We start from the raw sequence: 27,427 nt of genomic DNA, 5'->3' as shown, positions 1-27,427 counted from the left end.
TGTAACAAAGAAACAAATAATCTTGCATTAATAGTAACTTCACTAAGTCCACATAAGGTTAGTAACGCTTGTCCATAAGGATTTTTTGCTATTCCATAGCGTGATCATGATTGGACGGTATTATAACTCATATAAGTATTTAGGTATGTAATTAGGCAACATAAAAGCAAGGCAATACATTAAGAAAGTAATTAATGTGTTTAATTTATCGGTCTCTATTTTGTAGAGGTAATCACAGGGTAAGCTCATTTGGCACAGTTGGAATCAATTGATTGAATAATTTAATACAGATGGCGTTGTTTTTAGGTCGCATGGTATCCTTGTCCCTTACCTTGTACCTACTTGAATAAATTATTGGGAAGTATTTCTATCGATTTTTTTCTAGGTTTCGTAGAATTTTTAATACATGAATATATGCGTAATATATAATGACAATATAGTTTTATACTAGTTACTATATTATTAATTCAATAGACAATTCATAGAGTACTGTCTAGTCCCAAGCAAAGCAGAGCTTGTGTTATGGGTACTAGACAGCTTGTACGAATAAATAGATACTTTTTCTTATATGCATACATAATATATATAACACACCCAGACTGATACAAACAATCATACATATGTGATTAAAAATGTTTGTGCCGTGCGTGGAATCGAACCCGCGACCATCGAAAGTAAAGCGGTGTGCTAAAGCGCTAGATCACCAAGACCATCGTAATATTGTTGTTATTGTTTGAAAATTTAAGTAGATTATTTTTTTTGTAATATTTCGAAAACTCAAGCTTATTTTGATGATGGATTGACTTATTTCTCGATACGTAATATATATCTCTATGTGCATACCAAACTAGTTTATATACATTACACTGAATCTGCAATCACACTTATTCTATGAATCAAGTTTCAATGTCTTGTCTAGTCTCTACAGCTTTATACATATAAAACTTCTGGAGGAAATTGTTCAAATAACAATGCGTTATTCCGTAGTATATTAAAGTGTCCACGCAGCAACACCAATTTTCAAATATATTGAAATATGGCGAGGGGAAGAATAGTGGGATGCCAAAAGCTGTTGCCAAGATATGTACAATAGTGTAATAGGACGTAGTTCACCGCGAACACTTGATTTGTGATTTATAACCATGGCGGAAATTGGCTGCCATTTTCATATATTTTGTGGTACGTTTGAGTTTTGATCAGTATATTGAACTCACATAAAGTGCGAGTAATGGGCTATAATCTGCGTAGAATTGGCGACTGAACAGATCATATTATATATTAGGTGCCTAGTTAATAATTTAGTAGGGTCGAGTGGGAATTGGCGGATTATTGACGCGAGTTCATAAAATTTGCCGTTCGCATCTCGGCGAATTCGTTTCGTGGGTACGTATCATATTTCACATAAAAGAATTATATAACGTGTTTTGATTTTCTTTTACGGTAGAGTTACCATATATTTTTATTCTCATCCAGGTTTGCTTGTATATGTGCTATCGTAACTATTATTATTATCGTCCTTATCCGACTACTGAACAATGAATACATGGATGTACATGTTCAAATTTCGATATTAGGTTAACGTGTACCAAACAAATTTAATGTATTTTATATGAGATGATAGTAGTTTCGCAGCTTTCATAGGCGCTATATAAAATATAAGGCATGAGCTATCCAAGCTTCAACTTATTAACTTTTTGGCATCTCTTGCTACATTTATATTTTTATATAGTATGTAAGCGTTAAACCTACATAGATCACGGAATACTTAAATTCACGGAATATCAATAACAATAAGTATAAAGTAATTGAACTGAATTAGTAAACGTTTCTATAAAGGTTTTATAATTTTCTATATATTAATGTAACTTCTGTCATTTTATGGTCCACATGATTTGAAATCATAAAAAAAAGGACTTTGTAAATTCGAAAGTATTTATCTAATGATTGTCCTATTCATTTCATCTATTTTTTTTTTTCTTATGTATTTATTTATATGTGTCTCCAATTAATAATCGATTGCGTAGTGTAATGTATATAGTCTTATTACTCTGGTATTTAATCCTCGTGAGAAAATAACTTATGGCGCAGCTGTCGCATCGCCGCGCCGGTCCTCAATATTTTACAAGTGATTTCGGATATCGTAAAAATACAAGAAGTTCTAAAAGAAACTTTTAAAAAGCGACTCAGGCCTCTTATTTTTTCCTTACAAACCCATCGCCAAAAGTTGGATAGTTTTACATCGGGGACCCTTCGATAAAGTGTCATAATTTACGTGAAATATTGTTTTTCTGGGAAGGGAAGCATATTTTGTTATCTTATTTGTGGTTTCTGAATAAGTCATAAGTTTCTTTTTCAGATAGTATATTTGTTACCAAATCCAAGTTCAGAACCTGTTGATAGTACATCGTCATTTTTAGTCTCAGGTGTGGCTGTCAGATCAGTCTTACAATAGATCGTTTATCTACAAATCCTAGAACTTTTTTTAGTTTCCTTAGCCTATTAATAGTATACTTCGAATAATACTTTGGTAGACATAGGTATTATTTTAAATATAAAATTATAATAACTTCCATAAGTACATTTTCAATTATCTACTCATATTAATATTGATTATTTATTTAAGAACAGTTGTAACTAGACGAAATAATTTTCTAAAATATTCATAGATAAACATTCCCAAAAATAGAAGTAATATAATATTCGGGATTGAGTCCAACATTCGCCGTATGAAGAGAGGCAAAATGAGAACCATCAGGCAAAACTTTTCTCTTTGCGCGAAAGTTTGTGATGTGAACAGAAACCCGAGGCGGGCTCCCTCGGGACGCCGTACATGCATGTTTAATGGCGTCCTAGAAAGGTCAAGAGTCTGACTGTGGAGGTAGTGAATACATTACAAACTCCCATGTGGATACATTCTCCGAGGTAGGCAGTCGTGCCGTGACAACCTCTTTTCCAACTTTGAGGAACTAACACGCCGCGGACAGGTAGTTTGTAGCTGTCTCTCAAACAAATTAATTGTGTCTTAGTTTTGAGCTGTAACGAGGGAGTAACTCAAACAAACTTTTGAGCAAGGTACGGAATGGAAGTGCCTAGCAAACAGCTTCAAATGTTATGGCGTGAATTCGCAAAATTTTGATACAACGCTACAACGCTGACATAAGACGAAGTTCTTTGAGAACTTGAAAATTTCCCGTGGTCCTTCTAGACTCGTAATTTTATTCCGTGATGTTTCAAACATAATATCTCGTAGTCACGGAAATATTTCAAGCAATACTTTAATACGGTTTTGGAGTGCCGTACTTAAATCACAAAATGCAAAACCACTGATATTTTCAATATATCATTATATCTATCGGTATCTATGACCGATAGATATAATGACATATTAACTTATGTATTTCGAATCGATCATCAAATTTTAGGGCTTATAATGTCGTTAAAAATACTATAGTATTATTTAGGTATAAAGAAAAGGTAAATAATTTAATAAAGTTAAAGTAATTTGAAAAAGTCAAATTAATGAAGAATGTCTCCTCTCCTACCTTCAAACCAATTGACGTGGTTTGAAAGAAATTTTAATTATCAGTAAAAATCTTTGGAGATGCAATCAATAATATGTAACTGTAATGTTAAACTCATCTAAATTGCTATTTTTAAACATTTATTTAAAAAAATCCATTCTATCCATATTGTAGAGATTCGTGCTTGGATTTTTATTATTAAATATTTGTTTAGTGTATATATATATGTGTAAGCAAGAAGTGATTATTGTATGGTGGCTATTTATTCAACTTCATTTACTGTATTTTATTGCGGTTTTGTGATAATTAAATTCTTAAATTATTATATTAAAAACAATGGTTATAACTATTTAAAAAAAAAATCTCATAATACGACAAATAGTTAACCTATACTTACTTATTAAAATAATTAAAAGTTAATAAAAAATAATGTCTTCTTACCTTTTGGTGGATTAATATGTAGAGCGCTACGGAATAGGCTTTCTTCATCACGCCAATCGAGATTTCTCCGCATGGTGTTCCCGCACATTGCGGACAAAACGATAAGCAAGGCCAACATAAAAACACGACTACGTGTTTCATTTCGGTGCCAATGGCGCGTCAAGGCACCAGCTCCTAGTCCGAGCAATAAACAAAAACCAACACTGGGAATGTAAAGAACACGCTCTGCGACCACAAAGCCAACGTAAAACAGAACATTAGTAGCAGGCACGAATGGCAGAATCATAAATGCCATGAACATTAACATCGCAACTTGAGGACTGCGATAAATGTGTCTCACTGTGATATTAGGTGACTTATATTTTATGCTCGCCATCGGGCAAACGCACGTAGAATTGTGCATCATTGTATTATTGTTGTTAATGGCACGGCATGCGCTTGTGTGCTCATCAGTCAACGAATGTTTACAGCCCGTACATGTACACAATAGCTTTTTAGATGACACATTCTCTTTGTGTGGCGCATGGTAGCTTTTTCTTTCAACGCAATCCTGCCCTTTGTTATATTGTTTGCTATTGTAATTCCACTTGTGCCTTATCTTACAATTCTGTTTTTTATAATATTTCACTTCCTTTAGCGGTTTCTCTTGGCATTTTCTGAATTCGTTCACTACAGCTTTCCATGTAACTTTTGACATGACTACGTAGAAAATGATTGTGGATACATTTCGGGTATCAAAAATAGATGAGATTCTTGGTATAGATTCCATAGACCAATCGAAGCTTAGATGCAAAGGGTATAAAAGGAGGAAGAAGTTAAAAACTGGGAGATAAGAAAACGTATAAATTCTTGTGAGCATCGAGGGATCGCGAGACGCAGGATTGTCGGCTGCAGCGAAAGGGGACGGTGTTCCAGCAATTCTCAATCGCCAGTATAATAGAGCGATCCCCCCAGTTCCCAACAAGCAGATGCTGCGCCAGCGATTCTGAAACAAACAAAACAACATTATTTACGACATGCCAATACATTAAATATTTTTTCTTTCTTATTATTAGAGACAAGGTCGATAGACATTAGGTTCTATTTCCATTTGAATTATAAATTCTGTTAAATATCTAGAACGGGTCACTTTCTTTAGCACAAAAAAGTAATAATTTTAGAATTCACACGGTAAGAGTTTTGTTGTCATTTGTTTTGCTAGTAGATATGATAGATCCAATCCACGAGTATATACTTAATGATGAAGTCTTTTCAGAACTACGAATACGATTTGGAATCTTAATTTTTGCAGAGATATTAATTTTATAAAAAACTACAATATTTTTCTTAAAATTATATAAGAAATATATACGGAAACTATGCCATGCATTTAAAACTGCAGTATTTCCTATCATTTGTCATTTTTTCACACCGTAGATCAGATCAGACCTGCTGGATAGGTTTGAGACTTCTTTAGAAAATTTATGAAATGTGATATATACATATGTAAGGATAGAAGTCTAAGTCATGAAGTATCTGAAATGAAGTTATTCGTAAATAAATATAAGTTAAGTACGTTCTCTATTAGATCTCCATAAAGGGGAAAGCAAGTGTTTTGGCTACATTTCCATGGCCATTTTATAGTATATCTCGTTTTCGTCTAAGATATTTTGTTTGTTTATATTATGTGCGAGTAGACTGTATATTTGAAAAGGTAGAAACTTGAAATGTTTGATATTCTAAAATACGTAATAATTTGCTTTTCTTTATCAGTATTCTGTTAGTTTTTTAAATAATATAATAATTATTTCTAAATTATGGGTAACGCATATTTAATACAACTTCAAATTGATCTAAACTTTTATTCTTTTATGTCATTTTAGTGATAGTCTAGTCACATTTTTGTGACTTATGCAAGTCAAGTGTTTGGTATTCATATTTTCATTCGTCCGTTATAATTAAACAGTTTCCATTTTTGAAATGCGATTATAAAGAGGTATAATCAACTGTATAAGTAAAAAATATAGTATTTTTATAGGTTCCTAAAATGATTTTATTTAATTGAAAGTTCAATTAATTTAAAAGTTAAATAAGTACTTTATTATAACACAATTTGTAACTAATAATAAAACCCAAATGAAGGTCCCAGTACAGTTTGTTTATATTATTCAAATTCTTTTTAACTTCCTATTGATTGATTACCCCGAAGGAATATTTCATTAATATCTGCCAAAGAATTTGCTGCAATACTACAGAACTGTGATACTTTATGGACCTTCAATATTCATATAACTTTGACCCATTTCCTATGTAAGTATACAAATTTGAAATAATACCTAATGAAACACTGTAAATGCTTTAAATATTTTTTATACAATTTCTTTTTAATTTTAATCATCTAATTGGAAGAGTACACCTATTTTCGAAGAAGTATGTATATATACTTCAAAAGAAGGAAGTTTCAGGGATAAATGATAATTTTGGGGATTCTTTTTTATTTCAAGTGAGTCTATTAATAATTTTAACAAAATGGAAAATTATTTATATGTTTTTAATATACTTATTTTATATATAATAGTGAACAAATATAGGTCAATCTGATGTAATGGTTTAATGACACCTACATATTTACATGGATAGCATCACGGACATGACAAAACTGACTGTAATATTACAAATAATATGTTAATTTTTTTTATGACAGCGTCATATTTTATATTGAATCGAATCAAAAATATACTTTTACTATACATATAAAATTCAACATTCAAGTTAACAGAACACTATTTTAATCATTAATTCATGCAAATAACACCCTATTTTGCGAATAGGTAATAATTTAAATCCTATTTATAACATACATGAATAAAACTATGAGACCGTAAATAAATGAGGGTCTTGTATCTAAAGCTGTAATAATTTTAATCCATAGTGAAGGCGGCTCGATAAAATTGATTTAAAAGGGGTGAACGGTGGTAAGACGTCCCTTTAGATTATTAAATTACTAATGCCACCTATAAGCGGGAACCCTCTTTCACTACATGATTAATATGAAAATACGATCAGTTAGGTATTCTAATCTACTTAAAGTGGTGTTATTATGAAAGTTTTCAGGGTTATTTACTGGCTTACGGGTTCGATGTATGCGAGTCCGTGCCGTGGCGGCTTGTTAGTTGCGGGGAGCTCGAGGAAAAGATTTATGAAGGTTGCCTCGTCCCTGTTCGACCTGCATGACCCAGGGGAAACCCCTGCGCAGAACTAACGATGCCGTTTCCGATTTCCAGCATAATTTACACGAGACTGCGTGGAGCAAAACGGAAATCTCGGGGAGACTTAGATGAACATCAAATTAATCAATCGGAATGAGGAAAGAATAGTGAATAATACAACGAACCTTTTTCGCACCTATCTGAGTTAGTGTGTACACAACACATGGCTATTGATCAGTTGTCTTATGTTTGGATAATAAATGAGTTTTGCCATGTTTTATTTGAAAGTATAATTCACGTGAAAGTGGTCTAGTTAAACCACTGAATTTAAACTTATCCTAACTTGGACATCCTGTGAGACATTATTCAGAAATCTATCCGATAATAAAAAAAAATGTTTAATTTATATATCTGACTGATAACCTCACTCACTGGATTATCAGATAATATGAACGTAGATTTATAGTGGTTGGGTATATATAATTTTATTTATTAGTTGAATACGACCTACAGATTATTGAATAGGTAAGTAATGTATATGTTAACAATAAATCAACATTGTGTTCCATGAATGGTGATATCGATTCGTATATTGTGTGAGTTAATATATTAACATAATTGCAGAATGTGGTTCCGTGACCAGTCAGTGACCGGACTTTATTTTGTTTTTGTATTAAACATTTTTCTGCTTTTCATTTGTTATTTTATTCTACTATATATTGATAAAAAGTGTTTAATGGAAAATTATAGACATAATCAAAACTGGAATCATAAAGTTAACATTAATATATCTGGTAAGACGACCATCTTTACTAGTATATGTCTATGGAATGTTCGGATTGACAGGTTTTCTAATGGGAATTATATAAAATCGTATAAAATATTTCATTTCATTTAGAGCATCAAGTTACGGTAATAATATTGCCAACTATGTATTACGTTATATGATAACCTATTCTTAAACATATATTGATATTAAGGATTAACTATAAAATAAAGAAGAAACTTACTTTGATACATTTCTCAGGGATAAAACGACAATTCAAGAATGCATAAAGAAACCGCGAGTGACACACGTGTATGACTAGTTCCATGCAGGAGGGCCGAGAGTTTCCAACGGTCCAATGCATCCTTCTTTGTCTAACTTTAAAACAGAGCAAATACCTTTTTGTGCTGTCTATTCCATTATTTGACAGTTTTGGGCTATTGTCAGATGCTAACATCAATTGTACTCGCATTTTTTCAAAATTTGCTACCTAGACCCGTCAAGGACATTTAAAGGATATTCTTAGGAGCGATAGTTTTTATCCTCTCAGGATATAGTTTATACTTTCTAAAAGAGATATTTCGTTTATGCATGAGTGGGCTTCAACCAACCACATAGGATGTATAGTAGCGTTTCCTTTTCTGCTTGGCAATATCTACAAATTGTTATTAAGCTGAGCCCTAGTTTAGCCATGTGTTTATTCAATTTTCAGTGTCCAGTGTATCCCATAAAAAGTAGTATAATATGCAAAGAAATATATTTAGCGTACTAATACAAAAACCTTTCCTTCGTTTTAATTAAAAATAAGATGTTCAATTTGTTACATTTGGATGGCTCACAATGTGAATATACGTGCGGAGAGATTACCCTCATTTGTTTCCCGCGGAGGGATAAACACGTTTATCTCACCTACTCGTCTACCTACCTAGTCTTGTATCTCTATTTTATGCTATGTTAATAATTTTATATGTAGTACATTTTTAGTACTTTTTTGTATTATTTATTTTTATTATTATTTATGAAAACCTCATATAAAATGTCATGTAGGCACTATTTATTTTCGGGTACCATAATCAATTTCTCATTTAATATTATTTCCTTCTTCTTAAATACGTCAATCTTTAAATATTGAACCGTTTTTCTTTTTCTTTTAAGTTATATTTGTTTAATTAAAATTTGGCATAATCGTTGAATAATTAAAATAGATAATTACGAATGTTTTTTTTTATAGATTAGGGTACTAACAAGCTTATGGCTCACCTGATAGCAAATCGCTTATAAGCCTATTATTTAATATATTTTAGAAAAATTCGTTTTTTTTAAGAATTAAGGGATAATTATATCAAAAAGTGTTGAATGCCTCTCACAAATTGCCATACACAGTAGTAGTCAGTAATAATACTTATCGAAATTTGCAAGAAACCTACTTTTAACTTTTTTGAACTCATAAGAATAACTCGATTTACAGTTTAAAACAATTAGATAGTATGTAATCGTGAGAAATGTAATGAGACATACTCCTTAAACATTCATCTATGCAATTTTAATTCATCCATTTCGTCAGTGTTCATGTCAAAGGAAATATCTTAATGAAATAAGCGAGCTAGACGTCAGAGGGTTCTTATCTGGAAAATTTACTGGCTGACTGACATTACTAACCTCGCCTCGCAAATACCGGCTCTCAGTCGAAAAACCCATAGCATTAAGCAGCAACAATTTCGCATTTCAGTGTAATAATATAGAATAATTTTATATAGAAAAGCGTTGTTGTATATTTCTCATACAGTTTTTCTTTTTCTTAATTGAAATTTAATCAGAATTAGGTCTTTATTATTAAGGTTATTCCTAAAAATCATAATTGGTTTGACTAATAAGTCTCCTTCTAATTTTTTTATGGATGAGAATGGTACACTTGCTTATATTATTGAAATGTGCACCAGTGGATGTTGATATGAAACGCATAGCAAGCCATTTTGACTGATACTGAGGCACATAGTCTTATTTGCGTAATCCAAATATAAACCTAGTACAGATATTTTGAAGGTGCTCAAGTTTGTTTATTTGAACTTCGGTGAAATATAGGTATTAGGTGTTAGTATAATCGAGGACAGGAGGAGTTGTAAAATTATTTGCAAGTAAATGTGTAAAAAAGTGAAATTTTAGTGTTTAAGGTGAAAAAATCACCCAATCATCTGAGTGAGCTCGCGACATTGAGACTTAAACCAACCATCTGTAACGACCAAAGCAATGTCCTGTCAAAATGGATGCAGAAATTTTTGACACCTGAACTATAATTTCATGCTATTGAATAGCCATTTTCTGATTTCAAAACCATTCCAACCATATAGAAAAGTTGATATTTTTCCGAATCATAAATTGAGAATACTTATCACACAGATCCTACATATGTATTTCACATATCGAAATAAACTTACTCAGTGTTACAGATAAATATTTGCTTACGTATATAAATATATACATAGAAATGAAAGATATTAAAACTCGAGGAAAGGGTTTCGTAGCATTGTTAGGAAAAGTTTCCGGCATTGAGTTTAAGATAATAATAAATCGCGTTTGAGTTTAACATGGTAGAAAATCCGATTATAGAGTGGCAGTATGTCTTTCGATTGCGAATGTTTACTTGAAAGTACCAGTTTAACATTTATTTGTTTTGGAGTCAATTTATTGGTATTCAATTCTGAATTAAATATAGAAAGCAAAATTATACCTACTTATGAACAAAAGACTATTGATTTTTAGATAAATTTTAATTAAAAAGTTTTAGTCTGATGGCTTTCACTCAATTGCTTCTGTGTACAATCATAAAATCGATTATCAGAAACAAATTATTTTGAGAATATTTGCAAGGAAAGGACTGTATCTCATAAGGTTCTGGAATTGTTTCTTGATGTTGAAGGATTGTTTCTCATAAAGTTTGATTTCTTGGCTTAACTACTATAATTTATTATTAATGTATACTTTTTAAACATACACAAGCACGATTTTAAAAAACGATAGTCAGTAAACTATCGTTTTTTAAACAAATTTTAATTTAAAAGTTTTAGTCCGATAGCTTTCCTCTCAATTAAAATTCAATTAAACGAATATAAATTATGGATAACGTACTTTGAAGTGAAAACAACTATATATTTTTTATATTAAGGAGGATTACTCCTCAATTAATATTTCTATAAGAACAATTTTATTGTTACAAATAGTATTGCTATATAACAAGAACTATATATAATAAAAGTGATCTTTGTCTATAATATCTACAATCTAAAACTATCTACTTTTCATATTACTTTCTACGCTATCATAATGTTGGTTTCCCGTCCAGTTCATACATATACACACCCTACTTAATTTTAATTTACGTTCACAGAATAATCTTACGTAAATAAACTAAGAAAAGGTTTGAAACCTTGAAGGTTTTCAAAGGCTGAAGACGGAATATTTTACAAACATGTTTCCAGTGGGATACCTTGCCTATAAACCCATAAACTCACCGACGTAGGCGACGGTGCCGAGGGGTCCATTAACTTTAATGCCCTCATAACTACATGACGAAATCTCTACAACAGGAAAAAGCTTTCTTAATTCCGACCACTGTTAGGTGTTTGAAACAAAAATGTCATAATATTTTTACGCCGCACTAATAAAAAGGTTATCAAGCAGTCCTTTGAGGCTCTAAAAACATTATTAATGTCATATTTGTATATCATACATCATATAGTATCTTTTGTGAGCTTATAGATATATCTATCTAGTTCAAAACTCGGGTGGGTCAAATGACCTAATTTTATTAATGCCAATAAAGCTGAATGATTTTGGACAATAAAGATCATAAAAATAGATGGTAGTATAGCGTGAATATAAATTATTAGTTAAAGTCTGATCAATGTCATAAAATTATATTATTTCCTATTTTACATAATGTACATTAATTTTATAAAGCGCAAGTACTTAACCCTGCAGAAGTACCTACTAATACAATATGGACATGGTTTATATAATAAATTTCAAACCAACAAAATTGTAACAGGAATTACATAATGTACGTGAACACATGTATTTAAATACCTACTATGAACGCTACGGATTATATATTATATGTGTATATCTTATTTACTTTGCTTTAAGTTCCATTGTACGCCAACTCCGTACTAGCTGTCGCGCTAAGAAAGTTGCGTCATCATGAATTTGCGAGTAGATTAAGTTCAGTCATTCATTTTCAAATGTTCAACATTGAAATAAGAACAAATCTAAATGAGTTTTAAATAAACAAAATAAACTGGTAGAAACGAGTTTTTAAAGGAAAATATAATTATTAGTTTTGTGTATAAAAATTTAACTTAAAAGCCTTTTTAAGTTGGTTTAAAATGTATATTTGTACCACACTACGAATCATTAAGATATAATTTGAAAAATGCCTTTTTGATTAATTTTAATACTATATAGGTATGCTACAATATATTCTATAAATTATATAGATTTCTTTTAAATAAAACTAATAAACCAAAGTCAAAGGACGAATACGTGAACAATTTAAAAAACATGCCAATAGATAAATCTCGGAATAATCTGTATTACTTTACTACTTTGTTACTTACTTACATAATACATGACAAACAACCTCCCTCTGTGTATAGCGAGTTAAAAAGAAGAGCGTAGTTTCTACAGTATGTCTTGTGCAACGCCGAAAGTAAATAGGTAAGTTTCCCTCCACGAATAAATTCCATATCGTTCATAACCAGGTACATGGCAGAATTCGAGTCACGTCCATACGGCTGCAAATAATATTATGAGAGAAATCGTGTCTGGTGGGAGCACAACTTTATCGGCCTTCCGTCTCCGATGTACATATAGTTATTATATGTATTGTTATTATACTAATCCGTTGTGACTCTAAATACAACTGTATTAAAATATGTCACTCTTATAAATATTTTTACTAGCGCCCCGCCTCACTTTCTCATATATCTTCTAATACACAAAACCTCTAATCTTAAACTTTTGGGATCTTCCTCAGAAATTACTCTGTTGAAATATGAAAACGGCATGAGAATGCGTTTAGTAGATTTCAACATTATCGCGAAAATACAGGCAGATGCGGTGGCTAAATAATTTGACGGCCCATCTGATGCCACATCAGCCCCCCTGCTTCCGTATCCTATAATTTCACTGCCACATCTCACCCTCAAACTAGTACATGTATTCAAAGCTGTTTCAAATAGGGGTAGCGGTACCTACTCCCCTGATAAATTCTTTTTTTTTTTTTTGGTCGTTACTAAATCAATACTTCTTAGTAATATTGTAAATGCGAACTCTGTCTGTCTGTTACTTTTTACAACTACACGACTGAACCTAAGTTAAAATTTGGTACAACGGTAGAGCCTGAAAATGGACAAGGGCTGTAATTTTAAAAGATATTCTGTGATTTGGGCGAAATATAATGATCAATGTCAAGTAAGTCGGATAAACTCATCCATCTGCGAGAGCCATTCCATCCAGGGCAACGCGAGACATTGTAGCTAGCACTGCAAAAACCGTTAGAGCTACACGTATATAATGTATAATAGAAATGTTCATCTTCAATAGTCTTACAAAAATATCTGCCACAACTTGTATCTATGTGTTATGTGTAAGCCATTATCGGTAAAATAGTGGAACCATAAATACAATAACAAAATTTACTTTATTTCTAAAGCAAATTTAGTCATAACAGACTTCTTCTTTTGGCCAAATATTGTAATAATTTGACGTTTGACATCTATCCTTACAAATTATTATAGTAAGTTTTTTATTATTGTGCGCTTTCTTTGTTGCAATTAGTGGAATCGCCTTCAAAAATACTTATTTTCAATTTATATACATTATACAATATATAGCAAGGGTCTGTCAAAGTAGTCGAGACCGCAGAACCAAATTTCTACTTACAGAATTTTGCTATAAATGTAGAAAAAGAAAATAAGCAACTCGACTTAATGACGCTAATGAGATCGAATTTGCAATGAGAACTGTTGCAGAAATAACAATAATAATTTGTAAGAGACTTTGGGTACACACACAGGGGCGGGGAAGTAGTTACGCAGGTGAAATTGTGGGGTTAACTAATAATGAAATAATTGTAATCAAATACCTTGATAAGCATTACAAATCGACATAACGTCTCGTAATATAAAGTCGTAGAAAGGTCGAATCTGAACATTGAATATTTTATCAAAAGAATCCTTACCTACTGCATATTAAAGACTGACGAGGACGATATTTTTTTAAGAATTTTCGTCGAATTCAGTGTAATACGGGATTTATAATAGCTAAATTTATAAAATCTACTATTTATACAAATATTTTCTTTTAGATGAATAAATTAAAGTAACCGTTTCTGTAATCTCAAACATTCAAAATATTATTTGGAATCAAAAGGTATGTAAGAAAATAAAATAGAATGATTCCCTCTGATGGACGAAAAAACGTTTCATTATATTAATTTACTTCTTAACAATACATTACATGAGTACAAGACTTTGTTTGCAGTATTAATACATACTTATTATGAGATTAGGTTTATGTAAATGATTAACTTTGCCCGGGTGTTCATAACTTTATGACTTTTACATATCAGCATAAATATATAGCCTAGATAATTCTGGAACAGAGTAGCTTAAAAATGAAACAAGAATTTTTGAAATCTGTGCAGCGGTTCCGAATTTTATTTTAGTAACAAATCCGCTCTCTCTATCTTTATAATACTACTTCAGATATAAATATTAGACTGTAAAAGTGACGGAATGAATAAATAAACAGCAGTATATCAACTGCACTTGTTGGCTATTATGTCAGTAGCTCGATTCTTGTCCCTACGGTGCTGTGTGAAACGAGAATTGGGTATGCAACAGAATGAAAGTGAAATAAACGCGCTTGAAATGCGGGCGCTGCTAGGAATCTATGGAACGTTGGTAGCTAGATGTTCGTAATATAAAGCTAAGTGTGAATACGAGTTCATACACACACCGCACAGACAGTCACCAATAATGTTGCTCTTTTTATTTTATATTTATTTTAATTATTATTTTCACGTACCCTCAAATGGGTTGAAGCTGAAAATCAGTGTTTTCCCTGGTTCCCTGAACAATGTTCCACGCTGAGCTTCGTGTATTGCTACAGATCACACATAATAACACAATTTTATAAATATTATGTCGTATTATGTATTGCATATTCTTATGAACATGTTGTGTGTGATTAGTAACAAACAAATAAACGATATATCTATCTATCATACGACGTAAAGTAATAATGTAATGAAATACTAAATAAGTGATAGAAACATCTATTAATTATTTAGTACTCATTCTACAAGCTTTGTTTATTTTGGAGCTAAATAATACTACGTGAATTGTCGTGGGTTATTACTAATAATATATAACTACTAACTAATAATATAATATCATAATATAACTAATAATACACTATATGTATATATTGCATACATAATTACTCTATTATTTTTTGTAGTAGTATGTGTTTGTTATTGTGTATTATATTTCATATTTAATTCAGCCTGTAAACTGGTAGTAGTTATCGTCTTTCAGTATGTTTCTAGATCAATGCCAATAAGTTTATATAGTCCGAGTGTAAAATATTATTCCATTTAAATAAATCAAATAATTGCCTTCAGAGAAGAGCCCCTATCTAGTTCCATTGACCAATAGAGTTCATATTTGATTAATTAAATTTAATTTGTATGTAATCTTATAATTTAAGTAGCTGTGACGTGGTCGAGTGGAATGAGTAGTCATGCTCACTAAAATGTGGCGGCGGCGTGGTGGGCCGGGTCATTGGGCTCCCTAAAAGCGCAGTGATGTCTGGCCCATCCGTCATACTCGTGAACGAGTGCTGCTTGTAGGGACTGGTCTGCTCTTATCACTACAACTGATTTAATCTTATTGTATATTTATATTTGACCCAAAAAAATTGTGCTGGTTGGTAGTTTGTATTCACAGGTTTGACTTGTAAATGTAAACATATAAGGATTATTTAAAAGAGTAACACACAAGTTTCTTGCTCGTTCTTCTTGTGATGAGATGGCTTGTCGAACGAGCGGTAGATAAAAAAAATTGTTATGACTACACAAAAGTAGATTAAGAGTTCTATTTAAGTAAATTAAGTATTCTATTCTATTGTCCTAACAATATTGAATGTAATTGATGTACATGAATAAACAAAGAAAAGATTAAACAAAAAGTAAATTAAGGGACTATTATCATTGTTTACATATTTAACATAAAATTCTAGACTAGGAATACAGACACTATCACATGTGAATTTTAGTTCAATACATGAGCCACTTCTAATTTAAAATAATTATTCTACAATTTCTCTAGACCTGAATCGTTTAAATAACAGAATTTACATATGAAAACTAGGTCCAGTGTTTAAATACTATATTCGAAAGAGATTAATATGTCTAGACATTGTAATCTATTCGCAAGATATATAAATTTGTGTGGTAGGTATTTTCAAATTTGCATATTGAGAGAATATTACATACAGTGCTTCATTATTATAATGAAATAAATTGGTACTACTATTAAATCTATTTATGATACATACAACATATTCCTTAGGATAAAAGATCACTGTGTCCGTCCGTAGGATACAATCCATCTTCTTCTATTTCATTAACATCCATTCAGTCATTTTGTCATGAAAAGATAAAAACACAGGAATGCATGTACATATATACTTTCGTATATCTGTAACATTAGTAAGTCATATAAATACGTATCTGTTTATATTGTTTCCAATAACATTATTCATTTAAATGTTCATAGACGAAATTGCTAAAAGCACAACTAGAACATTAATAACATAGTGTTGAGTTTGATTTTCAAACTAAATTTGGGTCGCTTTGAGAGCCTTTCAGAGCCAAAAATAGACAGAGTCCGCAGAAATGACTTTATTTTGAACCGTCTTGAAAAGCAAGGTATAGTATTTGCTTCATCTACATTCAAATATCCCTTCATGATCAGTTTCGGGTGCTCTTAACTTGCCCGCTCTTCAGAATATCGCCATTTTGGTCGATTTCCCTTTGTCGAGGGTGCCCTCGACCGACTTGCCCAGCTACATTTTCCTTATAAATCTGTCTACGTAATCGATCTTATATCCATCCTCTGGACATGACTGAACTATCGCAACATTCATTTTTTGTTCTAGTCGCAACATCGTCCGATACATAATTAGGCTAAGTTATAAGGATTAAAGTAAAAGTAAGTTGCGATCTATATTATTTTATGTGACAATACACAGAATATAAGTATATAGCTGTATAATGAATTAGTAATACATAGTATATGTAATATACCTCCATGTTACGGTAAATAGAACAAACAACCCTGTGATCCCAGGACCATGGCGAAGAGGAAGAATACCATACTGGTTTTGGTCGCAATCCAGCGAACCCGTTAATCCATGGATATGCTCTATTGATACCCTTGAGGCAAACGAGTCTTTATGATAGATTTTCCTCATGTTAAAGAAGTTAGTACATAATATATAATTAATTACCGTATAAATATATAGTAGATACCTATACAATTAATATTTATATTAAATATTAATTATAATTTATCCATATGTGTTAATTTTAATTGCAATTACAACAAATGTCTGTAATGCGGTGTAGATTGAACATACTGATTAATATTATATAACACGTCCCTAAAATATAATACTAGTGTTCTAAACGAGAAATTAATTAGGATTATTTATCAATTCTGAAGGGAAAGTTTAGACGTAGATATATTGTAAGTAGTATACACATATGTAGGTATACTATTACGTTATTGTAAATCGTTTCCGTAATTAGAGAGCACGTTAGAAAATTATTGTGTACTAGCTGCGCCCGCAACTTCGCCTGTTTAAAATGACGATACTTCCATAAAACCTTTCAACCCCTTGCAACCCTTGTTTTGCATTAAAAAGTAGCCTATGTCCTGTGTCAGGATCTAGACTATATGTGTACCAAATTTCATTTATATCGGTTCAGTGGTTTCGGCATGAAAGCCAGACAGATAGACAGACAGAATTACTTTCGCATTTATAATATTAGTAAGGATTGACATATAAAGTTTTTTTATGTTGTCGGCCAGATTTCAACTCATGAGCTGCTAGATGTAATTCAGACTAGACCAAGACGCTCACGCCGCGAAGAGTTAGACAAAATGATTTTACTAACAGACCATTTTGTTAAATTATATCACAAACATTTTTAACTCTTCCGGGAGAATTACAAATTTAAGGTTTATGTAAATTTATATTGCCAAAAAACGATTTCTCTTTACCATATTGGGTGACATATATCTACATTCTTTCGCGCTCCTATTTACTTAGTAGTATGGTTCGGAGTATTACGTCCGCTCGGTAAATAACGGTAAACCGAGTATTTACAGTGACAGTCAATGTCAATAGAATGTTCGCTTTGTACCGACTCGGAGAGCAAACAAAGGTAATCCCCACCGCGCATCCACGAGACGTCACATATACTTTTGGAAGACACTTCACAAGAAAGATGTTTCACAAGCCAAAAATGGAGCATTGATTGTAGATTATTTTTCAATCTCCCATATTGAATGTTGTTTGCGACTCCGGAATTTATGTAGCAATAAAGACGCAGACGTGGACGCGTTCGGCGTGCACAGCCAATTTTCAAATCCCAATAGATTTATATTGACAGGTTCTTTGTTACGAAATCAATGGCTCTTGATCACAACAGTACCTACTATAGTTAGACTGACCAGATTCAACTTGATTTAGTTGTTATTACCTTACTACTATTAATCCAGATTGGGTAGTTAGTGCTATTCAAAATGCATGACGAAGTTCATTTTTCCCTGGGGTTTAACTAGGTAATTATATTAATTAAAACCTTCAGGAGTTCCTTCACAAAAACATAATGTAATAGTAAATGAGTATACCGTAGTCTATAGGATAGAATTCGTTCGTTTTAGCATTTTACATTGTCGATGAGTAAGTCAGAAATAGTATAATTAAATAATAGATTGATTTATCATTGAATGTGGTATGATGTTTGATGCAAGTCGAAGTTGAGTACTATGCATTACAAACTTATAACTATATATACTGAATAAAGTTTACAATCGTATATTTCATGTATAATAGTTACATTCTTATAGTACCTATCAGTACCGATATTATAACATTGACGTATAATTACTGCTCAGTATTGATTTTCACTACAAATAAAACATGTAGGCTCCAAAGATATACTCTGTGCCTAATACCTAAATATAGTTCAAATATTGAAGGTTTGCTAGTAGAAGTTTCTATATAAATGTTCAATTATAATAAAGTAACATTTATTTCATAACTAATAACATCTGCATTTAAGAAAGTAAATTAAAATTACGAGTTTTGTGATTTTAAAAATAAAATCCAATAAATCCAATGGTATTTTAAATTAGACTAAAACACGTCTATTTTTAGTGTAATAAGTATTTAAATGTGAATGTACAAATGTGATATATAAAAATAATGGTTGTTGTAATATTAGTCAAATATTTAGGCCTCAGTTGCGTGACAATGCACTGAATTTCTTATACCAATTTAATGTCACTGAATATTTTATTTTTCTTTAAACATATACATAGGAAAGGTTCGATTGTGAATTTGTCCTATTAAAGTTAACAATGTAGGTCAAACGATTTAACAAAAATGAGTTCATGTTCAGTTTATAAAGAAAGAATGTGATGTCTATAATATATACCAACATAACAGTCACTACGCGCAATATAACCACTTGAACTTTCGTGTGTAGAACTCATAAAATTATCACAAAGTTACGGGGAAACTTGAAAACAAGCTGTTAGTAAATTGATCCCTAAACAGCCGGCGAGTTTATAAAAGTGTGGAGGGCCATATTAAAATTTAATTTAGAGACTTTCCGCCTAACCTTGTGTGTGAAACGGTGACATGAAAGACAATTGTTAGAGTTTAAATAGTAGAGTAAAAATATAAGTGTACGAACACTGCTTAAGTGTTATAGTGTAGTTTAATAATCATTAACTAAGATTTCTAGCAGTTTATCAGACTATCTTTCGTTTGGTGTTCAAAAATTCAATCCGTGCTCTATGTATATTATTTACAAAAAACTATTTAAATGTGACTATCAGTTTAACTCATAGTACATGCCCTGCTAATTTGCAACTAGATTTTGCCAGGGAAATTGCAATTGCGTCGTCAGCCTTTTAAAGGTATGAGCTTTTTTCTTAAAGGTTTCAATATCATATCGGTTCGGAAATACTGGATTCCACACTATGGTTGGTGCGGTGCGGTGTAAAAAGTTTATAACTAGATATTTCTTTGTAGTTAATAACAGTAATGTAGAATTTATATATATATCCTAAGTTACAATTATATCTAAGTTAAATATTTACACTTATTATTATAATATTCATATAAAGTGTATTAAACTTTACTTAATATTAATACTTAATTAATAGTAAAATGTATGCTAATTGGAGTATGCATCACTAATAGATTTGAATCGGAATAAAAAGTATATACATATCTACGCTGACGTAATAATCGTAAAATCGCTTATCTATACTTTATAATCGCTACACTAGAAATGTATTTTAATATAGTATTATATCACCTATGTTGCTACCTATTTACCTAATGAAAAATGGTAATTGTAAACTACTGAAAATGTATTACATCAACTCATCGACTATTTACTGTTGTTATTTCTGAGAGTTATAAAATTCTATCTACATTATATGATTCCTTTATTATATGTATAGGCGTATCACCTCTTAGTGTTGCTCATTTATTTATTCGAACTGTATTGTATGAGAGATGATTTAAAGACAAGTTTAAACTTTTTTTAAAAGTATATGTTGTAGGAAGTTTGCAAATGTCTACAGGCAGTGAGTTCCAGAAACAGGTTTGCAAAATAAAAGAGTCAGACATTGTTATGCTTAAACATAATATGCTTGAACATAACAGTCTCTGATACAATGTTTGTACATGACGGTGTATGTTTGTTTTTATTTCTGTGATCAATAATCAATGTGTAAATAAATGTGTCAATAAATTACTTTTCATTCATTCAGACACTATATATTATATATAACGATAGATAGTAATATATAGATAACAGATTAAATCAATAAGATTCAGAAGAGACGAAATAGGCGTGCCATGTTGACTGCAATAGTACAATATAGCGAAATGTGGACATGTCAAGTGACGCGTTCGTTCACCACGTTGAAAACATTTGACAATGCCTCCGATTCCGAAAACTGGGGCGAAAATAGCGAAGCCATATTACTATAATTTTAATAAATCATTAGAATGCCTATAGTAAAAGATTAGAAATATAGTAAAGAAAGTAAAAGAAACATTAGCAAACAAGCTACCGTCGCTGGCAATTGTCTTATAAATTTACGTTAAGCTTGTAGAAAAGTGGAGGAAAAAGTCTCCTTCTTTGCATTTCCGACCAAACCGAGTGCTTTTTATTTACTATGCAAGCAAAGACAACAACACAAGTTGCCTTAATCCTGACACATTTTGTGTTTTCTTTAGCTTAGTGAATAGCATAGTAATTTGTTTTTCACTACGTGAAATTAGTTTCTTTCAGCAACGTCAGCATTATGTCATCGCTTATTGAGTGGAAAATAAAGAATCGATTTGATTAACTTTATTGACTGATTTGGATGTCTTTCTGTATTCCTTTTTGTTTTTGTTATCAATACTTAGTTAAATAATGATAACTATTTTAGTAGTAAATATATTGACAAACAAGTCGATATATTTATATACAAACAACAAAAATTTAACTCGAAAGATGTAAACAATAACTGGGAGTAGTAATAATTAAGAACTAGAACATCACTTGTGTCATGTATGTTGGTAAAATTTAATTGGCTATTATGAACTGTAATAACAAGTTCCCGTTTCACAAACTGTGTCACATGTCAAGTCTATTGTTAGACTTCATTCAATAATTAGGCAGAACTTTATATGGAAGTACCAGTGTGCCATATAAAGTTCTATCTAATTATAGCAAATTCAAGTTTCAATATTTGTTAGAATATATACATATTTGTACATACAAGGAAGGTTGTCCTCCTTGTAATTTACCATAGATGACTTTTTAAGTAATTGGAATGGCAAAATGCTAACGGTTCCTCAATGGTAAGTGTTAATAATCATCTATATACATGTATGACTAGTCTATATAGACTACAAACATCACGTTATGCGATGCCTGTTATACCGCTCATTCGTTACCATTCCGCATGAACAAGATGTTAATTTCTGTTGTCCTTTAAATTCATGCCTCAACCTTCAAAAGAAACATACCTTAATTACAAAGCAGGCTGATTTGTAATAGGTAGAGAGTGAGGTACCCACGCAGAAACCATTCGACAAAGGAGGCTTCGGTCAAATCGTTTATATATATATATGTAGTATAAATACAGAAATTTCAATATAAGAATATTCAACTGTAAGAAGTTGTTATTCCATTTTTTTCCTAATTAGTCCCAGCATAAAATTATATAAACATTATACAAAGTCTATAGTAATTTAACATCGCGGGATGAACTGAACTCATTATTATGCCTAATTATAATACCGGGGGCGAGATCTCGTTAACGTTGGCACGTAATAAAAATAAACTGCGGACCAGCAATAACCTGTCTGGAAGTGTCACATAAACAAGAGTAATGTGTATACCACGATCCACAAACCAGCACGGACCAATGAGCGGTGGCTCGACGCATGCACAAAGTATCAAAATTATTCGAGTACGGTCTCAACGCTTAATATATTGTATAATATGTTTGTACCCTAAACAGGACATCATTATAATTACAACAACAATTACAGTATCAGAAAATAATTTAAATTACTCTCTCTGTACTATAATTTCTTATTTCTAGTGCATAACATATACTAGAATATCACAAGTTATTCTATGATACAATGTTATAATAATTACAAATTAGCTTAAAAGCTTTTCGTTTATGTTTCCTGTTTTATGGACATTATGAATAAACTCCAAAATTAATCGGATTTTGAATCGTTCTTGTTTTTTACAATAAATATACCTACTATCTTTTTATGTTACTTTTTATAATTATTGTATAGATTTGTAGTCAGTTTATTGATTTGAGGAATAATCCGACTACTAATACTAATTTGTTTACTACTTTTATAGCAATTAAGGACATTGGTTTATTACAGAGAATTTTTTACAAGGTCATTTTATAAACGCGGAACAATAGTTTGCATTCGGAATTCTTCGGGAACAGTGGGACTATGCACCAAAAATGAGACCATATCGTTTTTTATGAGATGTATGGTTACGTAAGCCTTTAAGTGTTAGCGCCTTTTTAAGAGTATACTACAGTCAAATTTATACATATTGTGTATTGTGTAATATACTAACAGATTATTAAACTATTCAGACTAAAAGTCGCCGGCGATATCAGTATCTGTATATTGTAATGCTTTGCGTGCACATTACGGACAATAAAAATTACTGAACATTATGCTAACTACCTTTACAAGTTACGATAATATAGTTGTAGTACTTAATAATGTACTCAGCTCACTTATGACACACCATCCTTGAAGATATGAACGTAGTTATAACCAACTTATTATATCCGATATCTCATAAGTGTAACTTGATGCTTAAAAAGGCTACAAGCTTTTGACTAGTTCTATATTTATTATGATACGTATGTATGTTTGTTTACCATTTCAGTTACATAAATAAATTTGTTACTTAAAATTCTAATGCAACTAACCTTATTATAATGTTTTTACTTTTAAGCTAAAATTGTTTTTATACGTTAACACATCGTTTATGAATGATACTTGATATTAATAATTTAAAAAATTGACGAGTCTTGGGAATTGCTTTGAAAGTGTAACATTTGCTTCCTGATAAATAGGGCGTTAACGTCTTTATGACTTAATCGTTTGGTATAGGTATATAATTTTGTACTTTTATACAAACTATTTTTATTGAATTTTATAAGGTATATAATATTGTATCTTTACATAACTTTACTTTATTGTACTTTACAAAAGAATATTTACATAATTTCTTTTATTAAGTCGACATCATTGTATTCGTAAATATATCCGGTATATAATTGTTAATTAGATGATTGTGATACATACATACACACATTCGCACGCATACATACATTACAAACGATACACTATTCATAAGTTATTAGAAAATTATTAAACTATTTTTACATTTTTATAGAGTCAGTCTAATTAACAATTATATACCGGATATATTTACGAATACAATGATGTCGACTTAATAAAATAAGTTATGTAAATATTCTTTTGTAAAGTAGAGCTAATATACATAGATATGTATATTAGCGATTCGTAGATGTGATGTGTTAGACATCAAATTGGGATGTAATGTACCATAATTACTTAACCATATTAAGAAAAAACTAAATTAATAAAAATATATTCGTCAATTTACCCTAAGTGTGACCAGTAAGGCTATTATTACCAAATTCTCCAAATGCGCCTTCCGTATATTATTATAAAACTGTAACACTATTCCAAGTTTTCGCTATTCCGTGTTTGAGCAATTCCGTCTAAAATACGAGGTCATTGTTGGTGGCACCGACGGCGTCGGAGACTGAAGGGCGGGGGCCTGGCGGGCGGTAGATCTAGTGCGGGGTGGGGGGGAGTACTAAACCCATTACTATAGTAGGCGAGAAAGAAATAGGTTGCTTGTGTCGAGTTCTATTTAAGTAAATTGTTTCATTCATTCTTTCCCATTTCAAAGCGAAAGAGCAATATTGATGAAATTTGTACACATATAGAATAACACAGATCGTATTACGTTCTGTTGTAAGCCTTTTGTTGTACTGAAACTCTGAAAGACAATAACTAAAGTTACCTTTGTGCGGCGTTCTCTGTTATTTGATCCTTTTTGTTTTCAATAAATAAAACCATCGCTTGCGTGAGTAATTAAATTAGAACCTCTTTTCTTTTATCATTAAATTCAAACATGTTTCGAATGTAATATATATTTATTTGACTTTGTGATACTGATGACCGCAGTAACCATGGACTGATCTTATATAAGTTCTTGATACTTTATGTGTTTTGTTTATCATTATATACTATTGCAAAAATATTACCACCTAAAATCCGTCTATTTCCATCATTACGATCACGGGGTTTACTAATCTACACCTGAATTGTCATCATTAATAACACTAGATAGAGTTCTATTTTGAAATTTCTGAATCCATTCATAATTTGAATATAGATAATAGAGCCGTCATAATAAGACGTACCTTTGCAGCTATTATTGTTCCGAACGTCCGTCGCGAGTCACAGTTCGCTCGGAGCTGGAATTAAATTACAAGTCTAGCAGTCTACTCGTACAGAACAAAAGAGCGACTATAAGAGGAAATAACGCATCCATTTTAGCAGTTAGACAATATTTTGACATAAATATCTCCTATATAGTGATATTTTTTTATTAATTTTAATATATATAACTGCGTACATTTATAGACGGTGGGGCCCTAATATGAATAATTTGATAGCAAATAATTCATATAAATTGTCATATAAATAAAAAGTCTACTAAATTATATAATATATTTTAATTACACTCAGTACAAGATTAAAAACAATTAAACCAAAATACTGCAATGGAATAAGATATGCCTAAAATTTGCAAATTAAATTCAATCGATACTATTTATTGGAATACACGTTTACCATTCACTGCAAAAATCTACATCCAATTTTATCTACATAAATAGGCATGCCACAAATAACCACTTTATTATATGTATAATATTGTAGTATAGTATAATACGTATTCGTGACTTAAGCCTCGGTTTCAATGGAGGCCACCTGTGTGTACGAAAATATTTTTCAGATGACTGGAAGATGTCGACTTCATATAAAAGGTTTCGTTTTATCTCGCTTGTGGTAGATCGAGAACTAGCTTTATCAACGGAGCGTATCTTCACGCAGGTGTCGAACGAAAGGTCCGACTTTCTTCGATTCCTAACTTGGGTACTATTCACAACTTTGTTCGGCGTCGTTTCTATCGATTTTAGATTAAGGAACTTGGAACGTCTGTAAAAACATTCTATAATAAATTTTCCTACTTTCACTCGGTACAGCTTTTTTATATTATATTGGACCACAAGTTGAGACATTATTGAATTAGTTGCTGACTGTAATATTATTTACATCAGAATGCTGAAATCAACTCGTAAAATGTTCAGTTTTATGAGTCCAAAAAGAAGATGACATACATTCAATATTATTTAAATAAGCGTAAATGGTATATTAACTATTATATTAATATTAGGTACTTCAAATTTTATATTTATCCCCATTTATTAAATATCGTAAAACAATTTATAATTTACATATTTATTGATAAAAATGTTAAACGAAACAGAAGCCACCAAATAAGAACAATACAGCTAGACTCTACACCAATGAAGTAATCCACTGGGGTACTCCACATTTTACGATTGGTATCAAAATAGGATAAGATTTTGTTTTATTTTTGTGCTACCTCGGAACTCTTTTCTACGTAGACTGATTTTGATAAATCTTTTTTTTATGAAAGCTGGAGCCCTCTTTGTGATGCCATATAAATTCAATCAAGATCTGACCCATAGTTTTGAGTTATCTCTAATACGTAACACGTTTGATGTCGGCATTTTCGTTGCCCGAACACGGTATCATTATATTAACCACTTCACTAATGTTTTATTTGCACCAAAAAGTAACTCGGAACAAATATTTTAGCATCTGCAAAATAAAATTTCATTTCACACGTAAGGTGAGATCGTAAAACGGGGAAAATGTACCTACATAATACATTCTGTATTATGTCTCGCCTCGCGTAAAAGAGGCGAACGTAAAACATGTTACAAATAAAATTTTGACTAAAAAGTAGGATCGGACCGACTTCAATGTAAAACGAGAGGTCCGCCTGTGAGCGAAATCGAGTAAAATTTAAATTGAACAATTTATAAACGATAAAATATCTAATACTCGTCTTGTAAATTGATTATTTTTTATCGATGTAAAATTATAGAAGTATGTATTTCATAGCTGTATTCAGAAATATCAAATAAAAGAGTACTAATACATATTATTTGTGTCAAGTTAGTATTTACAGATAATCCTTACAAATATTAAATAATAAATGGAATAGTGTGACTGCCATATATTTGTTACCTTTTCAAGACCTAATGCGAGAACCTAATAAAAAATTAATGCATGTTATGCGTGATAATAATTAATATGCAATATTATGAATAATTTAATTAACATTATCTGTAAATTCCATATATAAATATCCATTATGACTTAGCAAAATCATATTAAGAAAGATAATTTAGTGTGCCAAATTTCCCAAAACATTAATTAGACACTAATACGTATTT

General features: G+C 31.2%; 1 protein-coding gene across 1 annotated transcript in view; it reads right to left on the bottom strand.

The window, feature by feature from the left end:
* The window catches only part of LOC131841904 (protein O-mannosyl-transferase TMTC2-like), a 105,814-nt gene that overhangs the window by 39,126 nt on the left and 39,261 nt on the right, over positions 1 to 27,427 (bottom strand). The window contains exon 4 of the mRNA XM_059190277.1: positions 3,963 to 4,947. Within this exon, the coding sequence (XP_059046260.1) occupies positions 3,963 to 4,947 (985 nt within the window). The remainder of the gene's footprint in view (positions 1 to 3,962; positions 4,948 to 27,427) is intronic.

The sequence above is a fragment of the Achroia grisella genome, unplaced genomic scaffold, assembly GCF_030625045.1.
Source record: "Achroia grisella isolate CSIRO2021 unplaced genomic scaffold, CSIRO_AGI_Agris_v1 utg204, whole genome shotgun sequence".
In the NCBI taxonomy this organism is placed as follows: Eukaryota; Metazoa; Arthropoda; class Insecta; order Lepidoptera; family Pyralidae; genus Achroia; species Achroia grisella.
The sequence above is the reverse complement of the archived record's forward strand: the minus strand, read 5'-3'. Positions and strand labels throughout refer to the sequence as shown.